Here is a 15,390-nt window from a genome sequence, read left to right on the forward strand (position 1 = left end):
ATTTATTTATTTATTTATTTATTTATTTATTTATTTATTTATTTATTTATATTTATTTATTTATTTATTTATTTATTTATTTATTTATTTATTTATTTATTTATTTATTTATTTATTTATTTATTTATTTATTTATTTATTTATTTATTTATTTATTTATTTATTTATTTATTTATTTATTTATTTATTTATTTATTTATTTATTTATTTATTTATTTATTTATTTATTTATTTATTTATTTATTTATTTATTTATTTATTTATTTATTTATTTATTTATTTATTTATTTATTTATTTATTTATTTATTTATTTATTTATTTATTTATTTATTTATTTATTTATTTATTTATTTATTTATTTATTTATTTATTTATTTATTTATTTATTTATTTATTTATTTATTTATTTATTTATTTATTTATTTATTTATTTATTTATTTATTTATTTATTTATTTATTTATTTATTTATTTATTTATTTATTTATTTATTTATTTATTTATTTATTTATTTATTTATTTATTTATTTATTTATTTATTTATTTATTTATTTATTTATTTATTTATTTATTTATTTATTTATTTATTTATTTATTTATTTATTTATTTATTTATTTATTTATTTATTTATTTATTTATTTATTTATTTATTTATTTATTTATTTATTTATTTATTTATTTATTTATTTATTTATTTATTTATTTATTTATTTATTTATTTATTTATTTATTTGACAGAGAGAGAGAGAGAGAGAGAGAGACAGCCAGCAAGAGAGGGAACACAAGCAGGGGGAGTGGGAGAAGAAGAAGCAGGCTCCTAGCGGAGGAGCCGGATGCGGGGCTCGATCCCAGAACGCTGGGATCACTCCCTGAGCCGAAGGCAGGCGCTCAATGCTGAGCCACCCAGGCGCCCTCTGAAAAATTTTTTTAACATTGGTTTATTAGTGCACTCATGTGCATATGTGCACGAGGAGTGGGAGAGCAGAGGGAGAGGGAGAATCTCAAGCAGACTCCCTGCTGAGTGTGGAGCCCGACGTGAAGCTGGATCTCATGACCCCAAGATTATGACCTGAGAAATCAAGAGTTGGACCCTCAACCAGCTGAGCCACTCAGGCGCCTCCCTCCCAAAGTTTTTAATTACTCATAAAATGTTAGCCCTGGAACCACTTTTAGGATCATGATAGTCAATCCACTCTTCTGCTGATGAGGAAAGGAGGAACAGAGAGGCGGGGTGGAGCTTAGCCAGAGTCCTACCAGTGGATACTGGCTAGGAGGAGGAATACAGAATTGCCGAGTAGGTAGGAATAGATGCCAGAAGCTGAATTTAAATACGTGTGGTTTGGGAGGGTGTTTGTGCTTGTTTCTACCTGATCAGATCGTAAATGAGACTGGGTTGGATTTTGTAGTATTTACTGGAGTGCCTGCAGGGGTGCTTTTTCTATAAAGCAGGATTTTAACAAAACCACATTAAGAAACAGAATTTTCATTAAGTGCATTTTATTACTGACTAGGAAGGACTGGTTCATTATGTTGTATTCTCGTAGAGTCTCTGGCTTATCTTGTTTCTTTTTTTTTTTTTTTTTAAGATTTTATTTATTTATTCAACAGAGATAGAGACAGCCAGCAAGAGAGGGAACACAAGCAGGGGGAGTAGGAGAGGAAGAAGCAGGCTCATAGCAGAAGAGCCCGATGTGGGGGCTCGATCCCATAACGCCGGGACCACACCCTGAGCCGAAGGCAGACGCTTAACCGCTGTGCCACCCAGGCGCCCCTGGCTTATCTTGTTTCTTGTACCCACCCCCCACCCCCCCAGATAGTCAGAGGGATCATTGAAATTTAACTGTAGTAATATCTGTGCCCACCAGGTGGCATAATTGCTTTACTTAAATGATTTAAGCTCATTTCGATTTTCAGTTACAGTGATAACTCTTTTCTTATTTTAATAATAAAAGGAGATGCCACGATATTTATCATATTCCTAAAGAAAATTTTGGTATGCTCAGTTTGAGTTATGAGAGAGAAATTGGTGCCACGTTTCCTTTGTAGTACTAATGCTACTGCAAGTGTTAGGATAATATATTTTGTTTTTAAACTGTATTGAGGTTATAGCTTTGTCCTCAGCCCACCTTATGGTGTCATCCTCTTGCTCTGAATAGAATATGCAAGATCACAAGGTGTCCTGAGTCTCTGCAGTGTCTAGAGGAGGGAGGAGTGGTGAGCTCAGGTTACCGTGGCAACTTTCATCTGCATTTTTCCTTTTTTTGCAGTTGAGTTTGAGACTCTCACTAATGGTACTGAGGACATTTAGTTCATTGGATGGGAACAAGAATATGAAGCAAATGATGCCTACTGCAAGGCAGCCAATTTGCCTGTTACCCTTGCTTTCCATCACTTCCTTCATCAACCCCAGTTTTGTTTTCTTAACTCTATTCAAGCGACATAGACGGCATTGGTTAAGCCTTGCTCAGTTCTTTGTGCCATGGAGACTGTTCTTATCTGAGTGCCCTTCTCCCTCTGTGTCCTTTACTCAAGAGATAGGATAGCGTGTAGTGGTTTAATATCATGGGTCCTGTGCTCAGACACTCTGCGTGTGTATGTAAGTCCTATTTCTGCTGTTTACCAGCTGTGTCACTTGGCCAAATTACTTAACTTCTCTGAGCCTCAGTTTATTTATGAATGGGAGTGATAATAGAATTATTGGAGAGGATTAAAAATATAATCCTTGTAAAGAGCTGAGAACAGTGGCTGGCACATAATGAATTCTCAAATATTAGCTATTGTTATTACTTAATCAGTATAGCTGTTGAATCTTTAGGAAGCTTATCTCTATTTAACATCATTACCATCATTATTTACTGATTATTTTGGATTTCTGCGCTAGTCTACATCTATACTGTTATTTTATGTATTTCTGTTGTCTGTTACTTCCAGAAATTAGTTTTTCTTCTGTATTTTGGTCTGCTATTTAGTACAATGTTCTGCACATAGTAAGGCTAGTTCAGCAAATGTTTGATTAGGCTTTAGGAATTTTGTAATTTGTAAATTTGAAATTTGTAAATTTCCTTTCTCTCTCTCTTTTTCTTTTTAGGAATTTTGCAAATTTTCTTGATGAATCTCACACACAATCTACCTTTAAGTGATGTTACCCCAAAACATAACTCATTTACCTGTGCTTTCCATAATACTAAGTTCTTGTCAAAAAAGCCAGTGATTTGTGTAGTCTGTGTACTTCTAAAGAATTGGAGTGATACATGACGTTATCCATCATAATTTAAGATCAGACAGTTTTCCTTGGTTGGGATATTCACGTTTTTAAAAATATTGCATTATACAATGATGGAATTAAAAAAATTTTTTTTAATATATTAAAGAGCATGTGAATGGGGAAGGGGCAGAGGGAGAGGAAGCGACAGAATCTTAAGCAGACTCTCCACTGAGCACAGAGCCCCATTCAGGGCTTGATCTTAGGACCCTGAGATCATGACCTGAGCCAAAATCAAGAGTTGGACACTTAACTGACTGGGCCACCCAGGTGCCCCTGAAATTGTTTTTAAAGGAGAGTATACTTAGTGACTGATCTTTCTGCTTCTGACCGACAGTTGAGAATGTCAGCTCAGCTTCTGCTTGCACCCAGATGACTGCCTGGTTCTGTCCCCTGGGCCCAATTTGGGGAAGGCTAGCGGATGTGAATGATTGGGCCGGTGGAAATGTCCTGGCATTTCCTTAAGCCACGTGGACTTTGTGCATTGTCCTAATCACAGCTTACTTAATGACTCTGCATGCAATGGCTCCTCACCCCCAGATTGGGACTGACTCTGGTTAACCTTTAATTTCTTAGAGGTGAAATCAAGATCCCTGTTGCCAGAGATGAGAAAGTACTGGAAAAATCCCCAAGGAACCCTGTGTTCTTTGTTTTAGAGTTGTTGGTCTCAAATAGCTTGTAGTTCTCTTGCTTCCCTTCCTGTTTCATCTTTCATCCACCGCCTGAAGTATCTGGTCATCCTTTGTTTTTATGAAGGCATGTGGGAGTGGATTTTATTGTCTTAGGTTGAAAGCTTATTTTTGCTTACGGAAAGCATGTGGGAGGTTTTGAAAATGCACACGTTCTGTTTTCATCATCCCCTACTAGCAGCTACTGGCATGTGCTCTGTAAAGGAGCAGAGTAGCTATAGAGAAGACAGTGATCTAGAAACTGTGGTGGGTAGCCCTGTCCCCCTGATAGTGAGAGGGAACAAGAGCTGAGGACTATCTATATACCATAGGGAGGCAGGCAGAGACCAGGCTGTCAGCAGCATCTTTTGTGCGAGCATCAGGCTTGGTTTCTGAATTAACTCTAGTCGGAAACATTGCGGGAGGACTTCTCCTGTGCTGTGATTTTCAGGCAGGTGATAACGCAGCTTTACTGGGGAGAGCTCCTTCCTGGGAAGATGAGGAGAGTTGCTAAAGGTAGCATAGTCTAAACTGTAGTGCTTACTATACACCAGGCCCCACTGCCTGTGAACTAATTTCGTCTAGAGACAGAGTCAAGATTGGACCTCCACCTTTTATAACCACATACCTAACCTATACTGCCCTTTACCTTGCTAGAAAAGAGCCTTTCTTTTCTGTGATCTTGTACACATCACAGCACCCCCCAGCATTCATTTAGCAAATTATTTCAATCTCTGTTGGACATTGGGGACAATGAAGAGAATGAAAAATTGTATTTTTGCCAATGGGTATCAGATAGTAATTCTTCGGCAAGTTGCAAGCCTCCCCATGTATGAACTTACTGGGGTCACACCTTCAGGGCACCAAGTGACCAAGTGACTTCCCATAGGTGGTTCTGATGGAGTTCTTTCTTCCTTTGCTTTGGATTTGATTGATCAGGCTAGTCTCTAAGAAAATCTAAAAGAGGTGTGATTTCTGAAGATTACCTAGTAAGAATGCCTTGCTGTTTACAACATGGAAAATGTTCTGTCCAAACTTAGCTGCATCGCTTGGAATCCACTGTTTAGCCCATTTTACTGTTCCTACCACCAGCTAATTTTTAAGTTAGAAAGCAAAGAAGCAGATGAAAATAGAGTAGCATCCAAAGAATGCTTTTGTTTTCCATGTAATTTTTAAACTAAATCTGGTTGGAGCCCATGGGGACAGGCTTACTGGCCCCGCTACTGATGGAGCGGAAAGGACTCTAGAGCAGATAGCACCTGCCCCGCTCCGACAGCCTCTGCAGGTAGCTGCTTGAGGATCACATGACTGAGTGGGGGCTGTGCACACGTCACACATTCCTCCCTCAGCTAAGGGAAATGATAGTGTCTGGAAGCGTGTATGCTTGCAGAGTTGAGGTTGTACAGCAGAAGTTTGAGGTTCATTTACCAAATATGCGTTAAAAGAAACAACCCTTACAGCAGACCCTGTCTGGGGTTGACCCTTGATTCACTGTAAATTGTTTTTCTCTTTTCCCCTGACATAGCCTTGGCTTGAACACATCTCATTACTTAGTTTTTATCATCGGACCTGCATCCATCCCTCAGGGTCTGGGTGTGTTGCCATGTGCATCTCGGCCTCCTCCAGTGTGAACCTCCAAGTCTGCCACACGTCTTAACAGCATCCTGGCCAGGTGTGCATAGCCACCTGTTCGGGCAGCTGCACCGGACATTAGCATTGTTTTTTAGACTCTCGGAGCATTTTTCTCTTATTTGGCATAATCCACCCTATTGTGAAGTAATAAGCAAGGGACACACTTTGGAATATTTCCACCCCATTTTTTAAAAATGTTCTTAATTTTTTAAAAAAGTCTTTATTTGAGAGAGAGAGCTAGCAGGAGCATGGGGAGAGGCAGAGGAAGAGGGAGAAGCAGGCTCCCCGCTGATCAGGGAGCCTGACGCAGGGCTTGATCCCAGGACCCCAGGATCAGGACCTCAGCCAAAGGCAGGTGCTTAACCAACTGAGCCACCCAGTTGCCCCTCTATCCCATTTTTAAAATCACCAGTTTTGACTTTTGTGTCATTTAGTTTGTCATTCACTGACTCTCAGGTAAATTGGAATTTTACTACAGTTGACCCTTGAACAACGTGGGGAACCAATACTCTGTGAATTAAAAAACTTATATACACCTTTTGACTCCCCAAAAACTTACTAACTGTTGGCCAGAAGCCTTGCTGAAGACATAGTCAATTAACACACATTTGTATGTTGTATGTGGTACATACTGTGTTCTCACAATAAAGGAAACTAGAGAAAAGACAGTGTTATTGAGGAAGTCTTAAGGAAGAGAAAATACATTCACCGCACCTGACTGGAAAAGTGGACTCACAAACCTGTGTTGTTCCAAGGGCATCTGTACATATTCTGAGTGAAGTAACTATCAGTTTGTAAGTACTTTAAATATGGGAAAGAAAAGGAAATAGAAAACTGGTGCCTTAGTATTGAAGCTAATATTGAGTTGTACTATACGTAGTTACTATTTGAATTAAATTGACTTTTTCTTTCTTTTGGTGAGTGGAAAAGTTTTCCCCCTAGGATTAGAATACCTGTTAATAAAATAATTTGAATTGTTTTTCAAAATTGGTATCTCATTTCTAAATTGGTTGTCAGTTGTGCCGGAGTCGGGTAAGATGGTCGTGCTGTATTTGAACAGCACACTGGGGCTGAGGAGCTTCGACTGGGATTAGGCTACCTCTGTCGGCTGCCTGTGGAAGGGCGGCAGGTGCACGGTCCTCTCTGAGCCTGTAGTCGAGCTTGTTGCAAGTGTCGAATTTGGTCATTGCCCCTGGAGAAGGCTGAGGGTCTCCGGAGAGGGACAGGCCAGTGGGAAACTCAACTGTTTGTTGCAGACAATTCTATGCTATTTGGGTTTTTTTTTTTTTTTAAAGATTTTATTTATTTATTTGACAGAGATAGAGACAGCCAGCGAGAGAGGGCACAAGCAGGGGGAGTGGGAGAGGAAGAAGCAGGCTCATAGAGGAGGAGCCTGATGTGGGGCTCGATCCCATAACGCCGGGATCACGCCCTGAGCCGAAGGCAGACGCTTAACCGCTGTGCCACCCAGGCGCCCCGAGGGGGTTTTTTTGTTTCTTGTTTTCGGTGTTGTGTTTTGTTTTGGTTTTGGTTTTTTGGAGCTTGTGTTATTTTTGTAATTTATCCAAAAAAAAAAAAAAGCTATACAGGCATATAATGAAGTGTTATTGATTGGTAGTCTCTTTTATTCCTGGAAAAAAAGACTAGAAAATGTAGAGAGGAAGTAACTTCAGGGGTGTATTAACTTCTCCTGGAGATTGAGTCAGTCAGTTTTCCTTGGCGTTACCCTTAGTGCTTGAAAGTCGGCACTTGTCACCTTGTGTTGGAGTTTGAAAGCAAATACCAGGCACTGGTTCATGTAATTCAGCTCTTAGATTTTTTTAATATAAAGATAAGTGGCTTGTTTTTCAGCTTTGGCTGAGACTAAAAACAAACCCCCAATTTAATACTTCTTTCTATTTCTTTTAATTCTCTTTCAAAGTGCCAATACAATATTTATCATAGGAAATTTAAGTAGAACCAAGTTTAAAAAAAAGAATCACAGTCTTCCCATCCAGAGCCAAGTACTATTAATACTTGAGTATATCTTGAGCCATTCCTCCGTGGGATTTTATACGTGTAAGATCCATAATGGAATCATACATGATTCTGTTTTGTTACTGTCTGTGTTTTTATTCTTGTGCATGGCAGGCCTGAAACATAGATACGGTTCTAGCGCTCATGGACTGTTGTTTCCTGCCCCCTCCATTTGTTCACTGGTCTCTTGTCTTGTTTTTCAGTAGATGAATACATTGCCATTGCTAAAGAGAAGCATGGGTACAACATGGAACAGGTAATGATGTGGTTTTCTTTTGTTGTTAAAGATGGGTTTTTATTTTAAAAGGGGGGAGTTGTAGCTAACCTATTAAATTGTTTGCGTTCTGTGTGTTGGGTAGCAGTGCAAATTTTTGGTGGTCACTAGCAAATTGATGCTCCAGTCCCCTTTTTCTGCTTGAGAGGAGTATTAGAGGACCCTTTGATTTGAAAGGCATCTGTGTATTTCTGCAGGTTTGTAGTATTATTTATGGCACTCGTAGCTCCAAGGTAGCTCTAAGGTGCCAGATACTTAAGCATAGTGCATCCCTATTTGAATATACGGTTTGTCATTCGTGTGTTTGTGTGATGGTTTTTTCCTGACTCTGTGTTGTCACACTCAGACCCACTCAGACCCACAGTGTTTTCATATAATTGTTTTGAATCACTTTCAGGCTGTAAAATTTGACCATGGTTTTCTTTTAAAAATTGTTTGGAACCTACTAATGAGAGATATATGAAATTAATTTTGCTCTAAAAGTGTGATTATAATCTTATTCCAGCCTTATTTCTAATTACTGTTTTAAAAATAAGTATATTAAGTTGGATTAGTGCTTTGGCATTGATCTAGATATTACAGCCTGTAAGTTACTAGCATTTATCCTCATGAGATAGTTCCAGAATCTTTCAAAGCAAGAGATGTATGCTTTCTCTTTTTCCAAACCCTGCTCATGAACTTAATGAACTTGCTCAGAAGATCACCAATTTTTTTTTAAGATTTCATTTTTATGTAATCTCTACACCCAGCATGGGACTCGAACTCACAACACTGAGATCAAGAGTCGCACACTCCATGACTGAGCCAGCCAGGCACCGCAAACATCACCAATTTTTAATTCTGTTTAGAAAGTGTAAAAAGTACTGGGCGATAGGGACATCTGGCTGGCTCAGTCGAAAAGGCATGGGAGAGCAAGGTGGCTGGGCAGAGGGAGAGTCTTAAGCAGACTCCATGCTGAGCATGGAGCCTGCCATGAGGCTGAATTCATGGCTTTGAGACTGCAGTCTGAGCTGAAACCAAGGATCGGAGCTTAACCAGCTGCAGCACCCAGGTGCTGCCAACTATGTGCTTTAATGAGTTACTTTGTCCTGTTGTGTATGGAGCCATTCGAGTGCGGCTCTAAAAGAGCACAGGTTCTGGGGCCACACGGCCTCTGCCACCTGCCACACTGGACCGTTGGCAAGGGCTTCATTTCTCGGCCACTGTATTCTGTTCTGAGAAGTGAGCCTGATGGAACTGGTCTCACAGGAGTCGGCGTCTAGGCAGGCGTGGACCCACGTCAGTCACACAGCAGTATTGTCTGGTTGCAGAAGGGCACAGGCTCTTCTCTTGCTAATCTCATTTATTTCCATTTTAATGTTTTGATCCTGTCTTTGGTCTAAAATTTCACTGATACTATTTTTCTAGGCTCTTGGGATGCTCTTTTGGCATAAGCATAATATTGAAAAATCATTGGCTGATTTGCCCAACTTTACCCCCTTCCCAGATGAGTGGACTGTGGAAGATAAAGTCTTGTTTGAACAAGCCTTTAGTTTTCATGGGAAAACCTTTCATAGAATCCAACAAATGGTAAGTAAATGAGACCACTGTATTTTCTTTTTTCCCCAGCCTCTCTCCACCGCAGCATACCTGAAGGGTAGGGATGTCATCCACAAGCATGAATATTCTAATTTTTAATAAAGCTCCCTTTGGATAGAATAGTTTATACTTGTTGTGGGGAGAATAAGAGGCTTTACGTTACAAGAGTGAAGCATTTCCTAATACTTCCCAGCTTGATAGCAGCTGTAACAGAAGCCCTCCACCACCCCCCATCCCCATCTTTCTTGTTGGGATTCACCAGATTAGTCCGATAGAAAGCATCTTTGATGGTTGTTTAATGAGGTGGAGCATCATGGAACCCTATCTGCCTGGGGAAGGTTTGCTTATCTCTTATATTCTAGAAGGCTCTTTGGTGGACTCCTCCCAGGAAAGCTTATTGGTGGTTACATGAGTGCTAAAATGAATTTTTAAATAAATAACCCAAGAGTTAGGCTAGAAACTTTAGGTGAATGCTTGAATTCATCTCTGACTGCTTTAGCAATCTTTCCTGGGCTCAGTGTCACTTCTAGTCACACTGTAGTAGTTTGGAATAAATTGATAAGAGTTTTCTTTGAATCTCCTTCTCAGAGAAAAGGGCCATGACTTAGGACATTTCTGGGTGTATAAGACAACCCTTATTAACTATACCTAATAAGCACACTTGATTTGGGAAGATTAGCTCTAAATCGAAACCAACTCAGTTTTTATGTTTAGCTTCCTGATAAATCTATAGCAAGTCTGGTGAAATTTTACTACTCTTGGAAGAAGACAAGGACTAAAACCAGTGTGATGGACCGCCATGCTCGGAAACAGAAACGGGAGCGGGAAGAGAGGTCAGTACCTGCCTGGAGGTGGTGTCTAAGAGCTGGTAGACGCACAAAGGAAAGGTCGAATGATGGGTTTCCTCCAGTGCTTTCCAGCTGGAGCCTGATGTACACAGATACCCTTCCTCTGATGCTCATGAGTTGTGTTAATGCGAGTTCTGTTCTGCGGGTGTTTTTTCTTACCGCTCTCTTTCTGCATTCAATAAGCTGCCATTCTGAAAGAGCAAACTTTCCCACATATTCTTTCCTGCCCCTGAAGGTGTCTCCTTTTAATAAGAAGGAATCCATTATTTCCTTGGTTGAATTTATTTTTTGATATACAAGATTTGTTTGACATGTTTATAGTCAAACTATATGTCTGATATGTTAAAAAAAATAGCTGTACAGTTTAGATTTCCTTCATCCCTTTTTTGACCATTTGTTTTGTGTGTAAAGAGAGAGAGAGAGAAAGATTTTATGATTTCTTCCTAATAAGAATCTAGTTTTAAGGATAGCTTGGTGAGTAGGCTACATCTTGGCCAAAACTTCCTCGGTCTTATAAATGGCAGAGTAGTGGGAATAGCCCTGTGCTCACACACACAAGCAGGTTTGAGTGTGAACTCCAGAGGCTCTAATTGTGTGCTCACAGGTGAGTCCGCTCCACACGCTTCTACCCCAAGCCTCACTTCCTCGACTCTAAAATGAAGGAGCTCAAAGTCCAGCAGGCAGCACATACACATACTGGTTTTTGTGTTAGGTTGGTGAGACTGTAGGTGGCTTTTTAAGATTGTTTCCCACACTTTCTGTAATGTTATTTTTAAAAATTAACAGTATAAATAAAGTGAAGAAAGAGAGACTATATGATCTCCGTGGCCCCATTTCAGGAGAATGTTTCATGATTTTAAATAGAATAACATAGGAACAAACTGGGAGTATGACTTTTGGAGAATTCAGATCCGTGGGACCAGCTGAAACATGGGGGCAGTGGGGGGAACATCTGCAAAGCTCTCTCCAGCTCTAAGAGTCTGTAAAGGTGTTGACCTTGATGCACCTGCATGTTGTGTGGTCTGCCTCATATATACAGTGGGTCTGTTTTTGGATCATTACTCCTAGTAATCAGAAGTGGCAAACACTCCTGAATTTTTTAGTGTTCCCTTAACTTTCGATTAAAAGTTTCTATATTCATTATATGTTTGGTCTCATTTACTTTTTATAAATTGACTCTATTAGTACAGACAGGGTATACTCTACTAAGCTGAAATCAGAGTTAAATTAAGAAGTAGGTGGGATTTGTTGTCCTTGTGTGACGTGGTGAAAGCATCGGCTGACGCCTGCATACTCCCTTCCCTGGTGCTTTGCATCAGCACCAAGAGTAGGGAGAACGGCTGTGCTCCCACCTCCTGCGAGCACCTGCTGTCAGGATGCAGACCAACGAGGGCACACCACATGGCGGTCGCACTGGAGAGATTGTTGGCGTAATGGCAGGGTCAGCCCCAGGCTCGCTCTCCTTTCGGACACTCTCTCCTCAGCCAGGGTGGGTGGGGAGAAGGGTAGCATAGCCACCCGGGATGGATTCCTGAGACAGTGGGGTCATTGACATTGGAATACTTGACTTCTCTCCTGCCACCACTGTTGAGCTGGTCGAAACGGGGGGCAAACTGAGCCAGCTGCTTCACTTGTGTCAGCCTTGTTTTCTTATTTTTTAAAATAAAGGTCCTAATTACTACAAAGCTCTTTTAAAAAATTAATAATAATAACACATGGAAGGCTATAAACAAAAGCATTTGAAGTACCATGTCAACATGAATGTTCTTTTTTTAAATTAACCTAATTTGAGATGACAGTCTCTGCAGGCCAGCAAGAAGGCTTTCCCGTTCTCACACTTGTGTTGAGTTATGAGCGTCTACTCATGGGACTTGAAAGGGGTTCTACTTGTTGGGGAGTTTGTTCCCAGTGCAGTAGGACTTGATCTTGAGTAATCTCCCAGTTATGTCTCATGATCATGTCCTAGACCACCACAAGCTAATTATGGGGCAATTACATAAACGTCTTAAATTTGATATTTCAGGGGAGAGTTGAGAAAAAGCATTTTACAGAGATAAAGCAATGGTGTTCTAGACCTGATTCGGAAGATAGAGACCTATTTTAATAGGGTTTTGTTTTTTTTTTAATCATTTAGACCAAGAGAACTATGGAGCTTGTATTATTTTATTTGAATTTTTAAAATGTTTTTTATCTCAGCAGTCTGAAAACTTACTAATTTTATATTAGATCTGTCGTTAAATCAATTTATTCCTTCTATTTTTATATTAAGTAGAATTAGTACCAAATAATCTTTCAGTAACTTGTTCTTGTCTTCCAGTGAGGATGAACTGGAAGAAACAAATGGAAATAACCCCATTGACATTGAGATTGATCAAAACAAGGAAAGCAAAAAGGAGGTATTTTTTTTCCCTGGTATTGTTTAGGCAAATAAATTTTATTACTAGTTCCATAAGTAAAACATTATTCTTACTCTATTTAATATATTAAGTGCTATGTACAAGGCATCATGATAAGACTTTTTAAACAATACTAACTTTGCTTTATGTTTATAGACCTTAGAATTTTGTTTGCCAAGAAGCAGGAATAAAGGAAGCCCTAAAGGAAGTGGTAGCATTACCGAGTAAGGATTTTGTCCCCACTGGGCAGCCGTCCTCACTGCCTTTTTCCCTAGGTCAGCGAGTGGTGGGCTGGTGTTGGTGAGGAGCAGGTGAGGGTTTGTTTCCGCCCTCGGGGTCTCCTTCCTCCTGATGGCCAGCCCCAGGGACCTGCATAATGGTTCTCAAGGGGACTGCAGGGGGCTGGCAGGGACTCAGTGCAAGTTTTCCCGTTATTCAGAACCAACAGCGTAGGTCATATGGCGATGAGCGTCACACATGATGAATTTTTAATCTTTCACATCTTAAAAATCATTATGGCAGAGGATTCAAGAGACCCATGAATTCCTACAATTGTATATGACTTTTGTATATTTATAACATTTCTTTATTGTAAACTGTCCACTGAGAACGATGGAGTGTCTAGATGATCTTTGTAACTTTTTGAAATGGGTCGTAGTGTAAGGTTATTTTGCCCATTCATTACAATTGAGTAAAGCCTAAGTGGGATCCCTGAGGGCCCTCCAAGGAAACCCAAGGCTCCTTGGCACAGATTGGAAACCCCGCAGAACGCAGCATTATCTGCGGCAGGCCCCTGGTCGGCTAGTGATACAGTCCCTGGAGGAAAGGGCTTCTTTGTCCATTGGTGCCCATCAGCCCCTTGGTTCAGGCTGGAGTGTTGCATCCCAGTGTGGGATATGACTTTTATATGTTCATACAAGTGTTTTTCTGAAGACAGAATCTATATCTATAGTTTCAGTAAAACCTCAAAGAGTTCTCTATCTCAGAAGGTTCTAAAGTATGAGAACAGCTGTTTTAGACTGTTCTGGGAAAAACAAAAGTGTCTGGACATACCTAAACTTAAAAATCACACCAGTAATACATGCTTTTTCTAGGCAAAGTAGGAGATCCAACTAAACAGAAAAGGGAGAATGAAGATGATGCACACCCTTAATGATTATCACCCTTAATCGCTGTTAACATTTGGGTGACTTCTTCCAGATGACTTCCTGTGAAACGAATATGCCTATTTACATAATTCTGAATCTGCAGTCACTTTTTAAAAAACATAAAATGGGATCTTAGTATATGATTTTTTATAACGTTTTAAGTTTACTCTTTCTTGAACATGTTTTTATGTCAAATATATTTGTATACATAGCTGTTAGTTTACCATACACATATTACATAATTCAATCAAGTAATCTTAAGGGTTTTTATCAGTCTTCCCCCCTGCTTTTTGCTACTATAAACAATGCTGAAGTGCTGATCTCTTGACTAAACATTAGTACACTGAATTTTTTCCATTGGAACAAATGTCTGGTAGTTGAATTGTTGGGTCCGTGTCTCCTAGTTACATTTTTAAGGCTTCTTTTGGTATGCTGCTACATACCACCCAACTGAAAACTGGTAATTCTTTCTGGACAGCACTCTAGCCAATGATTTATATAAATGCCCAAATAACAAGACCATTTTAATGGTTAGCTAAATTAGATTGGGAAGTCAAATCGTACCTGCAATTTTTAGGAAGCTTTGTTTTGATGCATTGTTCTGATTCTGAATTAGGCTCGTCAGTGGAACATTTTAAATGAAAGAGGAAAGACTTGATTTTACATTACTTTCTATAATTCTTATTTATATAGCACAATTTCTGATTAAAAGAGAAAAATGATTTACATCTTCTTTATGAACTAAAATGTTGTTAAAATAGACACATGGTCAATCAGTGATCTTTACTAACCAGTATGGTGCTGTTACAGACGTAGGTTATTGCCTACTAATATTTTTATGTATTGTTTGTGACCAGTTGTTCACGACCTCATTGGCCCCATTGTAATTACAGTCTGCTTATCTCAGTTTTTTAAAATATGAAGCAAAAAACCTCAATGTATTCTCAGCTTAATCAGCAAATGTTAATATGCTAACAAGATGAGATTATGAACAATTACAAAAACTTCTTCTTAAAATTGTTATCAGGAAGACAGTATCCTTTCCTTGCCAAGGAATTATTATTATATTTAATTTCCAAAGGTTTTGGTTTTAGAGAAAGCACTTAAAAAATTACCAGCAATCTTGCATTATAAAATGATAGCGTATATTTTTGAGGCAAATTACGCAGTTTCCCTAAAAGTTAAGTGTCATACAAAAAGGGTATATAAAAAAGTCATAGTTTCATATGGGAGGTTATATTTTAATAAACTTATATGTAGATTCAGAGAATTTAAATGGATTTTTATATATGTGCTAAATCGTTTTTTTCTCTTTCTGTGGTCCCAAATGCATCTATTTTGCTAAGAACTATTAGAATAAAATAGCTCCCCATTCATATATGCAAAGCACACCAGACAAGAATACAGATCTTTTTTCTTCCCGTATCACTGCAGGGAACTGAGAATGCTTATTGCCAGAGGCTTAGAGTGATAGAAGGTTGTGTTTCTACAGGAGGGCAGTGGATCTACTTTGATGTGTTTAGCCAAAATTCAATAGCCAGTGTTTTTGTTAACTGCCTGTAGAGTT

At 39.0% G+C, this 15,390-nt stretch overlaps 1 protein-coding gene across 6 annotated transcripts in view; it reads left to right on the top strand.

The window, feature by feature from the left end:
* The window catches only part of RCOR1 (REST corepressor 1), a 139,029-nt gene that overhangs the window by 104,912 nt on the left and 18,727 nt on the right, over positions 1–15,390 (top strand). For all 6 annotated transcript variants that reach the window (XR_004620459.1, XR_004620460.1, XR_004620462.1 and 3 more), the window contains 4 exons: positions 7,783–7,835; positions 9,261–9,422; positions 10,146–10,264; positions 12,597–12,675. Coding sequence is in view for 2 of the 6 variants with exons in the window: in XM_034643135.1 (XP_034499026.1) it covers positions 7,783–7,835; positions 9,261–9,422; positions 10,146–10,264; positions 12,597–12,675 (413 nt within the window). In the remaining 4 variants the exon portion in view is untranslated. The remainder of the gene's footprint in view (positions 1–7,782; positions 7,836–9,260; positions 9,423–10,145; positions 10,265–12,596; positions 12,676–15,390) is intronic.

Source organism: Ailuropoda melanoleuca, chromosome 14 (assembly GCF_002007445.2).
Source record: "Ailuropoda melanoleuca isolate Jingjing chromosome 14, ASM200744v2, whole genome shotgun sequence".
In the NCBI taxonomy this organism is placed as follows: Eukaryota; Metazoa; Chordata; class Mammalia; order Carnivora; family Ursidae; genus Ailuropoda; species Ailuropoda melanoleuca.